The sequence below is a fragment of the Lynx canadensis genome, chromosome C1, assembly GCF_007474595.2.
Source record: "Lynx canadensis isolate LIC74 chromosome C1, mLynCan4.pri.v2, whole genome shotgun sequence".
Lineage (NCBI taxonomy): Eukaryota > Metazoa > Chordata > Mammalia > Carnivora > Felidae > Lynx > Lynx canadensis.
In genome coordinates this window covers 177,486,807-177,502,226 of record NC_044310.1, presented here as the reverse complement: position 1 = coordinate 177,502,226, position 15,420 = coordinate 177,486,807, and the positions used below count along the sequence as shown (strand labels likewise).

Here is a 15,420-nt window from a genome sequence, read left to right as displayed (position 1 = left end):
GCCTGAGGCCTAAGCCCTGACAGCTGCAGACTCAGTGGTGTTCTGCGTGGGCTTTTGTGCTGCAGCAGGCTAGGCTGACTTGCCTTGGAGGCAGGGCAGGGTTTGTGGAATGGAGTATTGTGAGGCCCCAGAAGCCCAGGCTCAGAATGGCACAATGTCACATCTGCTGTGCAATATTGGGCAAAGCAAGTCACAAGTCAGCCCAGATATGAGGGGTGGGAGAATCATCCCTGCCTCTTGCTGGAAGCAGCTACAGAGTCACATTGCAAATGAGTGCATAAGAGGAAGAGGATCATGTGGCCATTATTGAAAACAATCTACCAAAACATCCTTCCTAATTAATTCTAATGAGAATTATATAACTGATAATATCTTTTTGCCTTGGTTTGTAGGCTGCACTGTATTTTTATATTACTAGTTATTGTAGATATAATTAAATAAATAGAACTGAGCGACTGGAAATACAAGAAGGGATGAATGAAGAATAGGAATGATAGGGGTACCTGGGTGACTCAGTTGGTTACATGTCTGACTCTTGGTTTTGGCTCAGGTCATGGACTCACAGTCTGTGACTTCGAGGCCTGCATTGAGCTCTGTGCAGAATCTGCTTGGGATTTTTTCTCTCCCTCTCTCTCGGCCCCTCCCCTGCTCATTCATTTTCTCTCTCTCTCTCTGTCTCAAAATAAATAAATAAGCTTTTTAAAAAATTAGAAAAAAAAGAAGAGGAATGATACTGTCTTGATGACTTCCCCAAGCAAAAATAAATTTGCTTCAAATAGGAGGTTTGGGATGGTTTCTAAGAATCTTTCCACTGTATCATCATGGGAATTTATGAGTTACTACAGTGCTTTCAATAACTCATCATAAAATGTGGCATCTAGGGGCTCCTGGATGGCTCAGTCGGTTAAGCGTCGCACTTTGGCTCAGGTCATGATCTTGGTTTGGGGGTTCGAGCCCTGTGTTGGGCTCTGTGCTGACAGCTCAGAGCCTGGAGCCTACTTCAGATTCTGTGTCTTCCTATCTCTCTACCCGTCCCCTCTTCACGCTTTGTCTCTTTCTCTCAATCTCAAACATTTAAAAATAAAAAAATAATAAATAATAAAATCTGGCATCTGGACTCCTCACATCTTTGCCCTTTAAATAAATGCCAGTTGAGGGATGGCAAATAATAAGTTTTATCTTACCTGCCATTTCTGATTGATTGCTGTGACTTACCAGATACAACATGGAAAGGTATTCAGAAGCTGGGCACTGGCAGCAAAGAGTACCCTGTCATTTGTTGCCTTTTTTTTTTTTTTTTAACTCAAATACAGGTCTTTGCATTTACTGTTTCAAGTTTTATCCAGCTGGTTTCAGCACAGCAACATTCTACCCCAAGATAATTTAGACTTTTGATTCTGTCATCTGTGAATTAGTCAGTTATTTCAGTGGGGGGAGGGGGAATCTCAGGGGCTTACAACAATGACAACAAACAAACACGTCTTACTCATGGGTATGTGGTTAGGCTAGACCAGTTCTGGTACATTTGGGGGTGGGTGAGGGGGCTCCACGAAGCGTTTCTTCTAGGACTCAACCCGGAGGAGCAGTGGCTGCTTGAGCCTGCCATCTCCTAGAGCAGAGAAGGAGCATATAAGGACAAGTCAATCACATGGACCATTCAAAGTCTCAGGTTGGTTGGAGTGTGCCTCACATCTGCTTATATTCCACTACTCAGCATGTCAAGGCCAAAGTGAACTGAGGCAAGGAGTGGGAAGGGAAAGAAAAAAAAAATGAAAATAAGGCAATCTACCGAACATGGTATTAGCTTTTTTTTTTTTTTCCAGATTTGTGTCTTTTGCAAAGTTGACACTGTTGATATAGAAATAGAGTTTCCTAAACTGACTGTTCTAAGGGGGCCATCACACATTTGGGTCTTGTATTTCTGACTCTCTAGTTTTTGTTTGTCTGTTTGGTTGGTTGGTTTGGTTTATTTGGCTGCTTTTTCATCAGTCGGCATATTAAATAATCACACTTACAAAATACATATAGTTTGCCCTCCAGGAACTTAGAATCTTAGAGGGAATAAGACTTGGACACTTCCAAAACCATTATATAGGGAGTGTGTGGTGATTGTCAACATAAATAGAGACACTTATATATCAGGTTATTTCAGAGACAAGATTAATCAGCACAGGCTGAGGTGGTTCCAGAAGGAGAATACAGGATTTTGGCTTAGTTTTAAAAGTTGGGTAAAGATTTCATAAGTAAAGTGACTAAGGGGCAGGACATGCCATTTACTTTGTGCAGTACTCGTCAATGATATGGGCAAAGGGACAGAAACAGGAAAATTAAAACCTTGGATGGGGGGGGAGACAGGGAATAGAGTTTAGTTGGGTAAATGGGACAGTGGGGGACAAGACTGGAAAGAAAAGTGAGGACATTCTGTGGAAGATCCAGACTAGTAGACAAAGTTTGTGTTTATCATAAATGCAGTAAGAGTCGTCAAGGCCTTTGAGCATGGATTAAGGGTATCAGTGTGGTTAAAGTTTTAGAGAACTTAATTTGGCAAATATAGTGGAGAAGAAAGGGATGGGAAGAAGGTGGTGTACCTGGTACTTATGGTAACATTCCAGTGCTGAAGTGATGAGAGCTACAGAGTATGGTCAATGATGGTAAAACAAAGGAGGATAAAGGCACAGGGAAGGAGACACCCACAGAACTTGATAATAAGTGCTGACTTCCTAGAGTCACATTTACTCAAACGTGGTCTGGGCCCTTCTACAGGTGAGTAGGAGGGGAAAGCCTTTTTACAGTGGACTGGCATCTCTTTTTACAGAAGGCAGCTACTTTGGTAACAAGGGTCATTGTTATCACAGGTCAGTGAATATGTGACAAGAAGAAGTATATAGATGTGGGAAGAGAAAAATAATAGACACATGTATAAACACATCCCTGGAAAATTATTTAGATCCTTTTCCTACCTCAAGTTGCCTTATTATTCCAGTTCCCTCTGCTTCAAGGAGTCAATTTATCATATGGGCATACCTTCCAAGATCTAATCTAGGCTGGACTCAGGGATGCCTACCTGGGGGAGTGCCATTTAAGCTGAGTTTTTAGCTAGGACATAAAAGATGAGTTAGCCAGAAAAGAGGATGGGGGAAGGGGATGTTGCCCCAAGTAACTTTCCAAATGGAGAACTGCTGGTGAGAAGGTCCTGAGTTTGGGGAAAGAGCTTGGCATATTTGAAAAACAAAAATGCTGAAGTATGGAAAGGAAAGAGTGGCACAAGATGGGGTTAGAGAAAGTGATAGTGGAACCAGGGCTTTGTACGCTCTATTAAGAATTTTGAATTTATAAGGGGTACCTGGGTCGCTCAGTGGGTTCAGCGTCTGACTCTTGATTTTGGCTCAGGTCATAGTCTCATGGTTCATGAGATTGAGCCCTGCATTGGGCTCTGTGCTGGGTGTGGAACCTGTTTAAGATTCTTTCTCCCTCTCCCTCTCTCTCTGCTCCTCCCTCCACCTCATAGGTGCAGGCACACATGCACGTATGCACTTTCTCCTTCTCAAAATAAATAGACGTTAAAAAGAAGTCATCATGGGATTTTTCAAGTTGGCAAACATGCTCTGCTTTGAAATCCAAAAGAAAATCACTCAAACTGTTCTAGAAGAATGGGTTAAAAGGGAATTAAGAGCAGGGTGCCTGGCTGGCTCAGGTGGTAGGGCATGTGACTCTTGATCTCAATGTCCTGAGTTCAAGCCCCAGGCTGGGTATAGAGATTACTAAAAAAAAAAAATGAACTTTTAAAAAAGGGTGGAATTAAGAGCTTAAGTGAAGCAGCCGTTTGGGAATCTACCGCAATAATCCAAATGAGAAAAAAGTGCAGATGGTATAAGAGTTGTAAGGAAGTCGATGAGACTTGAGGAATGTTTAACAGGAAGAATCAGCAAGGCTCGAGGACCAGGTGTGGTGGGTCAATATCAAAGATGACTCCTAGAAGAAGGCAATATCAAAGATGACTCCTAGCTCTCTGACACATGCTAACTCTAGGTAAAAAAAAAAGGGGGGGGGGTGGCAGTTTTGAAGAGAAAGATGATGAATTGGTTCTGAATAGAACTAGTTTGCACAGTTTACCAGACATCCATGTGTTAAGTCCAGGGAAGACTATACACATGCGTGAAACTTACAGGAGAGGTGTGGACAAAATCCACATGTAGAAGCCCTTCACATCTAGAGGGAAATTGAAGTTGTGGGTGAGATCATCACTGACAGTGTGAGAAATGTAGGTAAAGCTAACCAACATCTGGACCCTGACAACATTTAACACTGAACGGTTTGGCAGTGGAGTGAAGCAGAGATGAAGAAGTGTGCCTGAGAGGTGGGAAGAAACAAGCAGGATGTCGTTGCATGGCCATGGAGGAAATGCTGAGAAATGGAGGCGCCAACTGTTTCTGAGTGGTCCAGTAAGGTGAGGACAGAAAAAGCGCCCCCCTGGGTTCAACAACACGCAGGTCAGCTGCTAAACTTTGCTTCTAGATAGACAACGTCCCCACCTGTGTCCTTTGTCTTGGGTTCAAGTTTGCGCCTCTGCAAATACAGACTTCCTTTTACTTGTTCTCTAAAATGTTTAGAGGTAACCGGCAGTCGGCCGAGTTGCAACACACAGGGGAAGCTTCACGTCAACCAATCCCCACCGCGGGGCTCCGCTCAAAGACTAGGGAAGGACCTCGCGGGCTGGCAGAGCGGCGGCTCCGGAGGGGAGAGAGCCCGCCCGCGGAACAGCCACGTCCGATTGGCGGATTGCAGCAGCCTCTCGGTGATTGGCGGAAGCGGAAGAAGGCGGGGCGCCGGGTGCAGTCTTTTCTCCCAGCTGGTACTTTCGTTTTCCTGCACGGAGTCTGCGGAGTGGCTCCGCTGGACCCGGGACGACGCCCGTTAGACCCCAGACCCAGTAGAGGTGACCCGGGTGCCCGGGAAAGGCAGCACTGCTGCGCCTCCGCCCACTGCTGCCCGACCCAGCGCTCAGAGTGAGTAGGCATGAGGTTCCGGGTGCCGGGGTGTGATATGCCAGGACCGCCCTGTCGGGGCCTGGTAGCCGGACGGAGAGGACGGGCTTTGCAGGTGAATCCGTCATCCCGGAAAGAATGCGTACCCAATATCACAGGTGTTCTTGGTGACAACTCGATTGTTCCTGGCAGTCGTGCTCTGGCAGTAAAGATGTCTTCTGAAATAGAATTTTCCCACATAAAACACTACATTTCCCCGTTTACCTCCACCTTTTCCTCCTTCCCGCCCCCTTCCACGACAGTCATCTTTTCTTCTTTTCACAGAAAAGTTTTCATTTGCCGCGTGCCATCCTTGGGGAGCTGTCTAGGTTAGACGCTCACATCCTGTGCATGCAAACCCAACAGTCTTGGCACCTGACGTGAATAGCTGCTGTTTGGGTTGGATCCTTAGCCCCTTGCTGGGACACAGGTGACAGGTCAGTAATTGTTCATGGAAGTGAATGAATGAGTGCATAATTTTGGAAATTTAATTCTGATTCTATGTTTAATTTTTTTTAATGTTTATTTTTGGGAGAGAGACTAACACACACAGAGTGGGAGTGGGAGTGGGAGAGGATCAGAGGGAGAGGGAAACACAGAATCTGAAGCAGGCTCCAGGCTCTGAGCTGTCAGCACAGAGCCCGACGCAAGCTCCAACTCACTAACGGTGAGATCAGACCTGAGCCCAAGTCAGTCGCCCAAGGGACTGAGGCACCCAGGCACCCCTGCATCTGTGTTTGAAGATGAAGGAATGTAGGGACGCCGGAGGCTTAATCGGTTAAGCGTTAGTTAAGTTTTGGACTTCAGCTTAGGTCACAGTCTCCTGGTTTGTGAGTTCGGGCCCTGCGTTGGGCTCTGTGCTGACAGCTCAGAGCCTAGCGCATGCTTCAGATTCTGTGTCTCCCTCTCTTCTCTGTCCCTCCCCTGCTCGCACTCTGTCTCGATCTCGCTCTCAAAAATAAATAAACTTAAAAAAATATTTTTTAAAAAGATGAAGGAACTTAATGTCTTTCAGGAATATAAAAGTTCCTGCAAACCCCCATATTAGTCTTTGAAAAAATTGTGTCTAATACTGAAGAGTTTGTGTGTATGTGTGTGTGTGTATATATATATGTGCACATATATATGATTGACTGCATTGGATATTGTTTAAGTTGGAGAGGTTTTTATGGGACAGAAATAAGATGAGCCTCCAGCACAATCCAGTATGCGACCGCTGCTTAATGAGGATGCAGAACTCAAACTTGGTGAAGTATAATATGGTTGGCCCTTTACATTCTAATTCACTATGAAATATACCAGATTTTAATTCAAACTTAGTACATACTGTGTGCAGGACACTGTCCAATGTACAGAGAATGCTTAAACAAAAAGAGAGTAAGAAGACATGGTCCCAGCAACTCTGAAACTTACATCATGCAGGGGAGAAATCATAGAGGTTAATAAGGAACTGATGGTCTAATAGAGGGTACAGAATGCAGTGAGGCACAAGTCAAAGAAAGCTGTCTCTGGATGAGTCTTAGCTTTAGGAAGAGGGGGCACCATATCTACCTTTGAATGCCGGTAGGATTTAGAGAGGCAGAACTTTGTGGGGAGGCTGTTTTCAAGGGTGAGTGACAGCTGGAGCAAAGCAAAAATGGTGGGCATAGCCAAAACACTGTAGAGAATTTGGTGAATGATTTGCTCTGTTAATGGATGAAAATAGGGTAAGGGTGCAAATCAGCCTAGGAATGGGCAAACTAGAAGTTTTGAGCAAGACAGGGATGTGGTCTATGTGTACAGCAGGAGGCTGGATTGAAAGATAATGTTGGAATGTTTTGTTTTGTTTTGTTTTAGCATAGACAATCTTTATTGGCAGATGTTAAGAGTGCAAAATGGTGGGGCATCTGGGTGGCTCAGTCAGTTAAGCGTCCAACTTCAGCTCAGGTCATGATCTCACAGTTTGTGAGTTCGAGACCCGCGTTGGACTGTGTGCTGACAACTCAGAGCCTGGAGCCTGCTTCAGATGCTGTGTTTCCCTCTCTGCCCCTCTCCTGCTTGCGCTCTCAAAAATAAAATAAACATTAAAAAAATTGAGAGTGCAAAATGGTGACAAATCCAAAGAGATGGGAAAGAAGGTGGGGCATGGTTCCCCTTTGTCCAAGTGAAGACCCTATAATCAGGCCAATGGGCTGGGAGCACTTGACTGTGGCCACTTTGGGTCCAGCACCCTTCAAAGAACAAGCTCCTAGACAGGAGGTTCCTCACAGAACACTGGAAGGGAACAACACCCCAGAAGAGGCATGGGCTATGTCCCACACCCTGGTAGCCTAGCTCCTGCCCACTGCACAGCTTGACAGCTTGGGGTAGGGGTGTTTGGGGACTGGGCTAAACTTATCCCTCTGAAAACCCAGGTATCTGCCTCCTGCCTCAGTCCCCCCTCCACCCCCCCCCCCCCCACAGTGATTAGCCAGGTTGGATGGCCTAACAGGGCCCAGCCCAACCCAAAGTGAATAGTTCACATAATATACCATATTTTAGCCATTGTGTGGGTTGCAGGCCTTCGGAGACTGCAGGGATCACTGTGGGCTGACCCTAGCCAAACAACCCTTTCTAGGCCACAGAAATCAACCCAAGGTCTTGAGACTATAGAGGGGGAGTCAGCCTAACATTGGAATTTGAGCCAGGTACCTGGGGGATGATCTTGTCACTCCTTGCGTTGGTTACAGATTTTGTGAGAAGATGATATGGCTTCTAGATTTGTTAACATGAATTTGTTAATTGCCTGTTCCATGCCAAGTGCTGTGTCTGTATGAGTTCATCCAGTCTTAACAACCACACCGTTGATAGGGAAGTGAGTTTCCTGAGGTCATGCATGTAATAAGAGGTGCTGTACCCCCTCTGGCTGACGCTCTGGCCAGCCTATTTACTTTAGGCAGATACTTATTAAACACCTTGCAGGATGGGAGAGAGCCACAGATTTGGAATCTCTCACTCAGGTAAAATTAATTTGAAGTGAAAAATCAAATTCCTATAGCAGGTGTGCCAAAAGGGTGGGTTTGTGTCCATTTCTACTGGGATTTGTGAAGGTAACTAGCTTTATAGTCCCACCATATCCTTACTTTTCTTTGGAAGGAAATTCGTGGAGTAGACATGACTTCATGCCTGCACTTGTGTGCTGGCCAGCCAGGACTCGTGACTCTTCCATACCCTGCTTAAAAATCCAGACCCTTCCTCAGAGGCCTGGGAAGACAAGATTCATATATACCCACTCTGCATATTGCCAGCTGTGCACTAATCCTAAATTACGCTGTGGTAATGAGAGGCTCTTTGTTTTCCTCATAGATGTGAGGACTTCCTTAAATCAGGTTTTTGTTTTCATTTCCTTAGAACTGCTGTGCAAAAACTGACTCACAGTTATCCAAATAGGTAGTATTACTTTATCGTTTGAAATTATATTTCACAATGTTGTTTCAGTCTTTAAAAATTATTACTGAGCGGCGCCTGGGTAGCTCAGTGGTTAACGGTCTGACTTTTGCTCAGGTCATGATCTCGCAGTTTGTGAGTTTGAGCCCCGTGTCAGGCTCTGTGCTGACAGCTCGGAGCCTGAGGCCTGCTTCAGATTCTGTGTCTCCCTCTGTCTCTGCCTGTCCCACACTTACAATCTGTGTCTCTCTCTCAATATAAATAAATATTTTTAAAAATTAATTTTAAAAAAAGCATAGGGATAAAGCCCTTTGATTAAAAACAATAAAAAATAAATAAAAATAAAAATTATTACTGAGATTAAGAGTTGTGCCAGTTTTATTGTTTGTAGTAGGCCAAAAAGAAAATATATCTTTTTTAAAAGGTAGAAGACAAAAATAATTCATTTTACCATATGAATCACAAAATATAAAATACCAGTTTAAAACTCTTTGAGTTAAATTATAAATGTACTGTATTTTTAAGAGGACAGCTTGTGGAAAGTTCTTATGATTTGTCCTAAAGCAAATGTAATTAAATAATGTTTTCCATGTTTTATTTGATAAAAGTGCAGATTCATTTTGAAGGCATATTATATACCCAGCACTATTCTGGAGATATAGTGGTGAACAATCCACCCACCTTCCAATTTCTTCCCTTTGTGTGGGGAAAACAGACAGTAATCAAAATAAAAAAGACAATAGGGGCACCTGGGTGGCTCTGTCGGTTAAGCATCTGACTCTTGATTTGAGCTCAGGTCATGATCTCACGGTTTGTGAGACTGAGCCCTGGGGTTGCACTCTGCACTGAGAGTGCAGAGCCTGCTTGGGATTCTCTTTCCCTTTCCTTTCCATCTCTCTCTACCCCTCTCCCGCTTGCTCACACATATGCATGCTCTCTCTTTCTCTCTCAAATAAACATTAAAAAAAATATGTATGCATATGGTAGGTTAGATGGTGGTAAGTGCTATGGAGAAAAATGCATCAGGGCAGAGGGATAGTATTCTACGAAGTGAGAGGTGATGTCAGTTTAAAAAAGGTGTCCAGAAAAGGTTTCCCTTTTATGTTGACATTTGAGCAAAGGCCTGAAGATGTGTTTTCTGGAGAAGAAAAAAAATATGAACTCCTAAACCTCAGTAAAAAACAGGTTTCAGAATATAAGCACCATTTAAATAATATATCTCAGAGACAAATTATGTTTTGGGTTAAGATATTTAAAGAAGCAGAGGTACCTGGGTGGCTCAGTCGGTTGAGCGTCTGACTCTTGGTTTTGGCTCAGGTCATGGTCTCATGGTTTCATGAGTTCGGGCCCCATGTTGGGCTCTGTACCGGGGGTGCAGAGCCTGCTTGGGATTGTCTCTGTCTCCCTCTCTTTCTGATCCTCCCCCACTCACACTGTCTCTGTCTCTCTCAAAATAAATAAATAAACTTAAAAAATATATATATTTACGAAAGCATAACGCTAGATGTGCTTTCTTTGGAACTATGGTCTTCCATTCACAACCTGTGTTCTGTTCCCTTATAGGATGTCTCAGTGGTATGAGCTTCAACAGCTTGACTCCAAATTCCTGGAACAGGTTCACCAGCTCTATGATGACAGTTTTCCCATGGAAATCAGACAGTACCTAGCACAGTGGCTAGAAAAGCAAGACTGGTAAGAAAAGCCCACTTGAAGTTTTTCTATGCTTTTAAAATAATTTGTTGATTAAGTGACTTGGAAAGACATTGACTAAAAGATGAATCACACTGTGACCTTTGGGACTATCTGTTGCAGAAAAATGTATTGGTTTGAAAAATGGCATGTGTCTCTACAAAGCTAAATTCATTAGTCATTAAGTACTTTTATGCTGTTTTGTCCATTTAATTATGATGCATACTCTTAAGTGCTTTGGACGAGTTAGATAATGCTGAAACCAATTATTTTGCACATTAGGATCCAAGCTATAGAAAGAAGAAGTTAAAAGAAATAATTATAGCCCAATTATGGTAGAACATTGATTAGACATATGAAGAAAGTAATAAAATTAGGGGGATATCCCTAAAAACTGATACGTGGGTTTTTTTTTTAATTTTACCATCTGTTGATTGCAAAAATTTTAAATGTTTTAAAAGTATTCACAATATGGAGTGAAGGCCCCTTTTGTCTTTTTTCCTCCAGAGATTAGCATTAAGAGTTTTGTGCACAATCTAGAGTTCTAGAATTTTTCAAGCTAATTGTGCATAATATATTGTATATGGGTGCCTGGGTGACTCATTTGGTTAAGTGTCTGACTCTTGACTTCTGCTCAGGTCTTGCTCTCATGGTGTGAGATTGATGGTGAGATTGAGCCCCGCATCAGGCTCCACACTGGGCTTGGAGCATCGTTGAGAGTCTTTCTTCCTTTGCCCCTCTCCCTGCTCATGATTTCTCTCTCTCCCTGCTCATGCTTTGTCTCTCTCCCTCAAAAAAAGAAAGAAAAGAAAAGAAAAGAAAAGAAAAGAAAAGAAAAGAAAAGAAAGAAAGAAAGAAGAAAAAGAAGAAGAAGGAAGGAAGGAAGGAAGGAAGGAAGGAAGGAAGGAAGGAAGGAAGAAGAAAGAAAGAAAGAAAGAAAGAAAGAAAGAAAGAAAGAAAGAAAAGAAAGAAAAGAAAAATTAGAGGTGCCTGAGTGGTTCAGTCAGTTATGCATCTGACTTCAGCTTAGGTCATGATCTCACAGTTCATGAGTTCAAGCCCTGCATGAAGCTCTCTGCTCAGTGCAGAGCCCGCTTCAGATCTTCTGTCTCCCTCTGTATGCACCCCCTCACTTGTGCACACATGCACATGCTCTCTCTCTCTCAAAATAAACATTAAGAAAATTAAAAAAAAAGAAAAATTGTACAAACTGCTGTTCTGAAAGCAACATCAGTCTTAAAAGAAGGAGCAAAACCTGAGAACACACTTAAAATTTGTTTTTTTAAATAATTTTAATAAGGAAAGTAGTGTTTATTTTGTACGTTTAAAGTAGTTTCTAAAATGAAATGTATAAATTTCAAATCTCCTAGGGAGCATGCTGCTAATGATGTTTCATTTGCCACCATCCGTTTTCATGACCTCCTATCACAGCTGGATGATCAGTACAGTCGCTTTTCTTTGGAAAATAATTTTTTGTTGCAGCATAACATAAGGAAAAGCAAGCGTAATCTTCAGGTATGACCTGGATTTTGTGTTTCAGTCAAAATGTTCCCAGGCTCATATAACAGTTTATTGAGCATGCACTCGTTGGTATTTTTAAAAGTTACAGAGACTGTAAATAAACTACCTTTATATGGCTAATAATTTTATAGCATAAGCAAAGTAAAATACGAATTCATTTAGTAAACATGTAAGGAATTTTCAGGTTTAAGTGTATCACCTGTTAGGCATCAATAATTCTGAGAGAAATGTGATGCTATAACCTTGTTTTGCTAGAAATTGTTGAAATTTAAGCCCAAGAAAAAGGGTTACATTTTAAAAGCAGTGGGCTATAGAAACATGTCAAAGCTCCAAGGAGATTTAGTGATGAGTCCAGTCTGAGTCCTTGGTATACAGATGAAGAATAAGTTCAGAAAGGTTTGATAACCCTGAGGCCTGATACTGAGTTGGTGAATTAGAACTAGGAGTCCACCTTTCCTTGCTTTTGGAGGAATTACCTTCCCAGGGAAGAGAAAGTCGAAGAGAGTCCCAGGCAGGAGAGAATGGGCTACAAAGTTTTAGGATTTTTTCAAAAGTACTCCCAGTATCCCCTAAGCCTGGCTACCATATTTATTTCTATATTAATGGAACTTTTCTGTTTCAATGGAGGTGAAAGCTAGCATTTTCTTGTTTCATACCATGTCACCAAACTCTTCAACTTAGGTAATTAGGAGCTTTTTCTTTTTTGTGTGAATGTATCTATGATTTTATAATACCAATGACAGGGGGAAGTCAGATTAAGTTTGTAGAAATTTAATCTCCTATAGACTTGGCTTGAACATGCCTGTTACAAAGAGCTGTGATTGCCAGTATTTTGTAAACTGGCTTTGACAAGGAAATACAAAAACTGAAAAGAGTATCTTTAATCTAATTCAAAGCAGAGACCAGTAGATACATTAATTGAGAAATACCATGGATAATTTCTGTACCATTTACATGGTCTCAAGATCCTAACAGAACATAATTGGTCTCAAGAACAACAGAAATTAAAGTAAAAATATAGGAACCATGTATGAAAATACTTGATTTTTTAATCAAGAAATAATTTACGTATCTGCACTGATTGGAAGTTTTTGTCGTAATTTGTAAAAAGAATATTTAGACTTTACCAAAAATGGCTTGTATAGAATTTAATAAATACAAGATGAGGCTTCTCAGTGAATAGGAGTGAATTCAATTTATAATATACAATGGCTTAAACATTCTGAAATTTAGTTTGTTTTTATTCTGACAACGGATATCTAGGATAATTTTCAGGAAGACCCAATACAGATGTCTATGATTATCTATAACTGTCTGAAGGAAGAAAGGAAGATCCTGGAAAATGCCCAGAGATTCAATCAGGTACTTTTTTTTTCTAATTGAACACTAAAGATAATAGTAAAGTAAAAATTCATTCATTTATCCAACAAATATTATCAACACCCTGTTCAAGGCAATGTTGTATAGTTCTCTGATTTTATGGCCCCAAAGAATGGGAAAAACCAGATATAGAGATTTTATAGATCCAGGCTTTTAGAAAGCACCATATCTAATAGAAGTCATTCTGGTGAGGGAGAGAGGTAATATGTAAACAAAACACTTTCAGATAGTAATAATTACCATGAGGATACCAAAGCAAGATACTATGATACAATAATGGAGTATTTGGAGGATGGGGTTGTTTCTTTAAATCAGGGTCCAGAAGCTTCTCTGAGACAAGGGGCAGGGACGGAAGCCGGCAGACAGAGGGCTCTTGCAGCAGTCCAAGGGAGAGAGGGCAGAAGTGTACTCGGGAAAGGTGCAGTCAGTAGAGGGGGGAAGAAAAGGACAGATTATGCTTTGGACATGGTATCAACGGGGCTTACAGTGAAGGATCAAATATGGGAGTGAGGGAAAGTGAAAAAAAGATGACTTCATGGTTTATGACTTGAGTCACTTGGAGATACTGTTTATTGAGTTAGGGAAGAAGGAAGGGACTGGAGTAGGACTTTTATAGGACATAGTATGTATTGGAGAAGAATAGGTTGATGGGAGAATCAAGAGCTTTGTTTTAAATAGGACTGAGTTACCTCTTAAATACATAAGACATCCAAACAGGAAACGAGTCAGAGTTGTTTTAGTTCCAAGACTTTTCATCATGGTTTTGCTAATACTAATACAAACTTTCCCATCAGTCAGGGTTCAGATTTTTTAAATTGCTATGGCATTTGTTCATTCCTTTCTTGAGTGAGTGATGGAGTGGTGAGAACAACCCAGAAGGCAGACAGTTGTGAAACCACCGGATGGGTTGTTCTGGTTAAGACCCTTCCAATGTGAGGCTGGGGTGGAGGGGCAGGGTGGTTGGTGGGGGGGGGGGGCGGTGGAGAATGCGAGAGTATTAGAATTTAAGTAGTGGTGGTGAATGCCATTCTCCATTCACTTTCTGGGCATTTGACCCCAGTGCTTGTGAATCTGCTGCTTTCCTGGGCATTTAGTTCCTGCCTCCTCGTCACATTGAAAGCACCTTGCTGCACTAAGCATTTAAAGATATTTATTTGTTCTCAACTCAAGCTAGTTCCTCTGGTACCGGTCCTAGTGACAAAAGTGCATATCAGCACTGGCTGCCTGGTCTCTGCAGGAGCTATGCCCATCTTCAACATGGCATTCTGCACCTGGGAGATTTTAAGCAAGAAATTTTGATTGTGTGTGACTTTCGTCTTAACACCACTGTGCGATGGGCTGGCCACTCCCGTGTCTCAAATAAACTTGGGAGGACCACCAAGAGCAGAGACAGGCAGAAAAACAGTTTCCACTACTTTGGCACTCAAGCATTTCTCACCTCACATTCAGCCCTGAGGCCCACAATTGGCATTGGGAGGCAGAGAAGGGGACTGACTTCTCTTCTCCCAGATCTTGGGTATGCTTTAGGTCTTAAAAGCTTGCAAACTTTTGTCTCCCCTTTAAAAATGTAGGTAATCTGGGGAGAGGTTCTTTTTAAGCCTTTCAGAAGACACATGAGGTATCCGTGAACACCTTTAAGGGGGTTTAGTTGATTGTCCAGCTGAGAACAAGAGAAGCAAGACTTTTGGGAGTTTGAGGGAAGGATGTGGATGTCTGAGGCCATCAGGGAAAGGGAAAAGCCACCAAAGTTACCCAGCCACTACAGGCTGGGAAACTGAGAAACAGTTCTTTGCCATTTCTCCCCTTACTGAAGTAATTACATTTTGATAATATATCTTTTATTCATACTGACATCTGTATGTATGGGATGATAAGATGTCTGTATTTCATTCAAAGGAACTCCATTTGGGACCAGATGTATGGAGAGAATCTAGATGAAATAGGAATGTCCATGAATTGACTGATAGGTGTGGAAACTTATAGGTACCCAGGGATTCAAGAAGTTCAGCATGTTTAAAACATGCAAAATTCAGTCTGTTCACCGCATTTAAAGAGCACAAAATTCTGTTAGAAATGTTGAGATAGGAGAATATTGTTCCCATCATTATTTAATAGAAGAGCTTTTAGAAAGTACATTTAAGAGAATATGATATCATATGTAGATATTTCTTAGTAAACTACAAATGTTTTGTTTGCTGCCATTATAGAACAGCAAAATGTTGAAAAAGTTGTATGTATATGTATGGACAAAATTAAGGTCCATAGGGTTTGCCACAGTGGGCAGTGATCTTTTCTTTCAGGTTGGAAAGACAGACATAAAGTAGCTGTTCTGTCTTTGTGATCTTCAGTAATAATAGAGTTACCATATACTGAATGCTTACTTATTTATATAAACATTATT

The 15,420-nt window shown here is 41.9% G+C and overlaps 1 protein-coding gene across 1 annotated transcript in view; it reads left to right on the top strand.

Annotated features, from left to right (window-relative positions):
• Positions 1-4,789: 4,789 nt before the first annotated feature.
• STAT1 (signal transducer and activator of transcription 1) overlaps positions 4,790-15,420 on the top strand; it is a 42,816-nt gene continuing 32,185 nt past the window's right edge. Inside the window, exons 1-5 of the mRNA XM_030326008.2 lie at positions 4,790-5,006; positions 5,310-5,461; positions 9,993-10,121; positions 11,489-11,633; positions 12,903-13,001. Coding sequence (XP_030181868.1) covers positions 9,994-10,121; positions 11,489-11,633; positions 12,903-13,001 — 372 coding nt within the window. The 5' untranslated portion in view covers positions 4,790-5,006; positions 5,310-5,461; position 9,993. The remainder of the gene's footprint in view (positions 5,007-5,309; positions 5,462-9,992; positions 10,122-11,488; positions 11,634-12,902; positions 13,002-15,420) is intronic.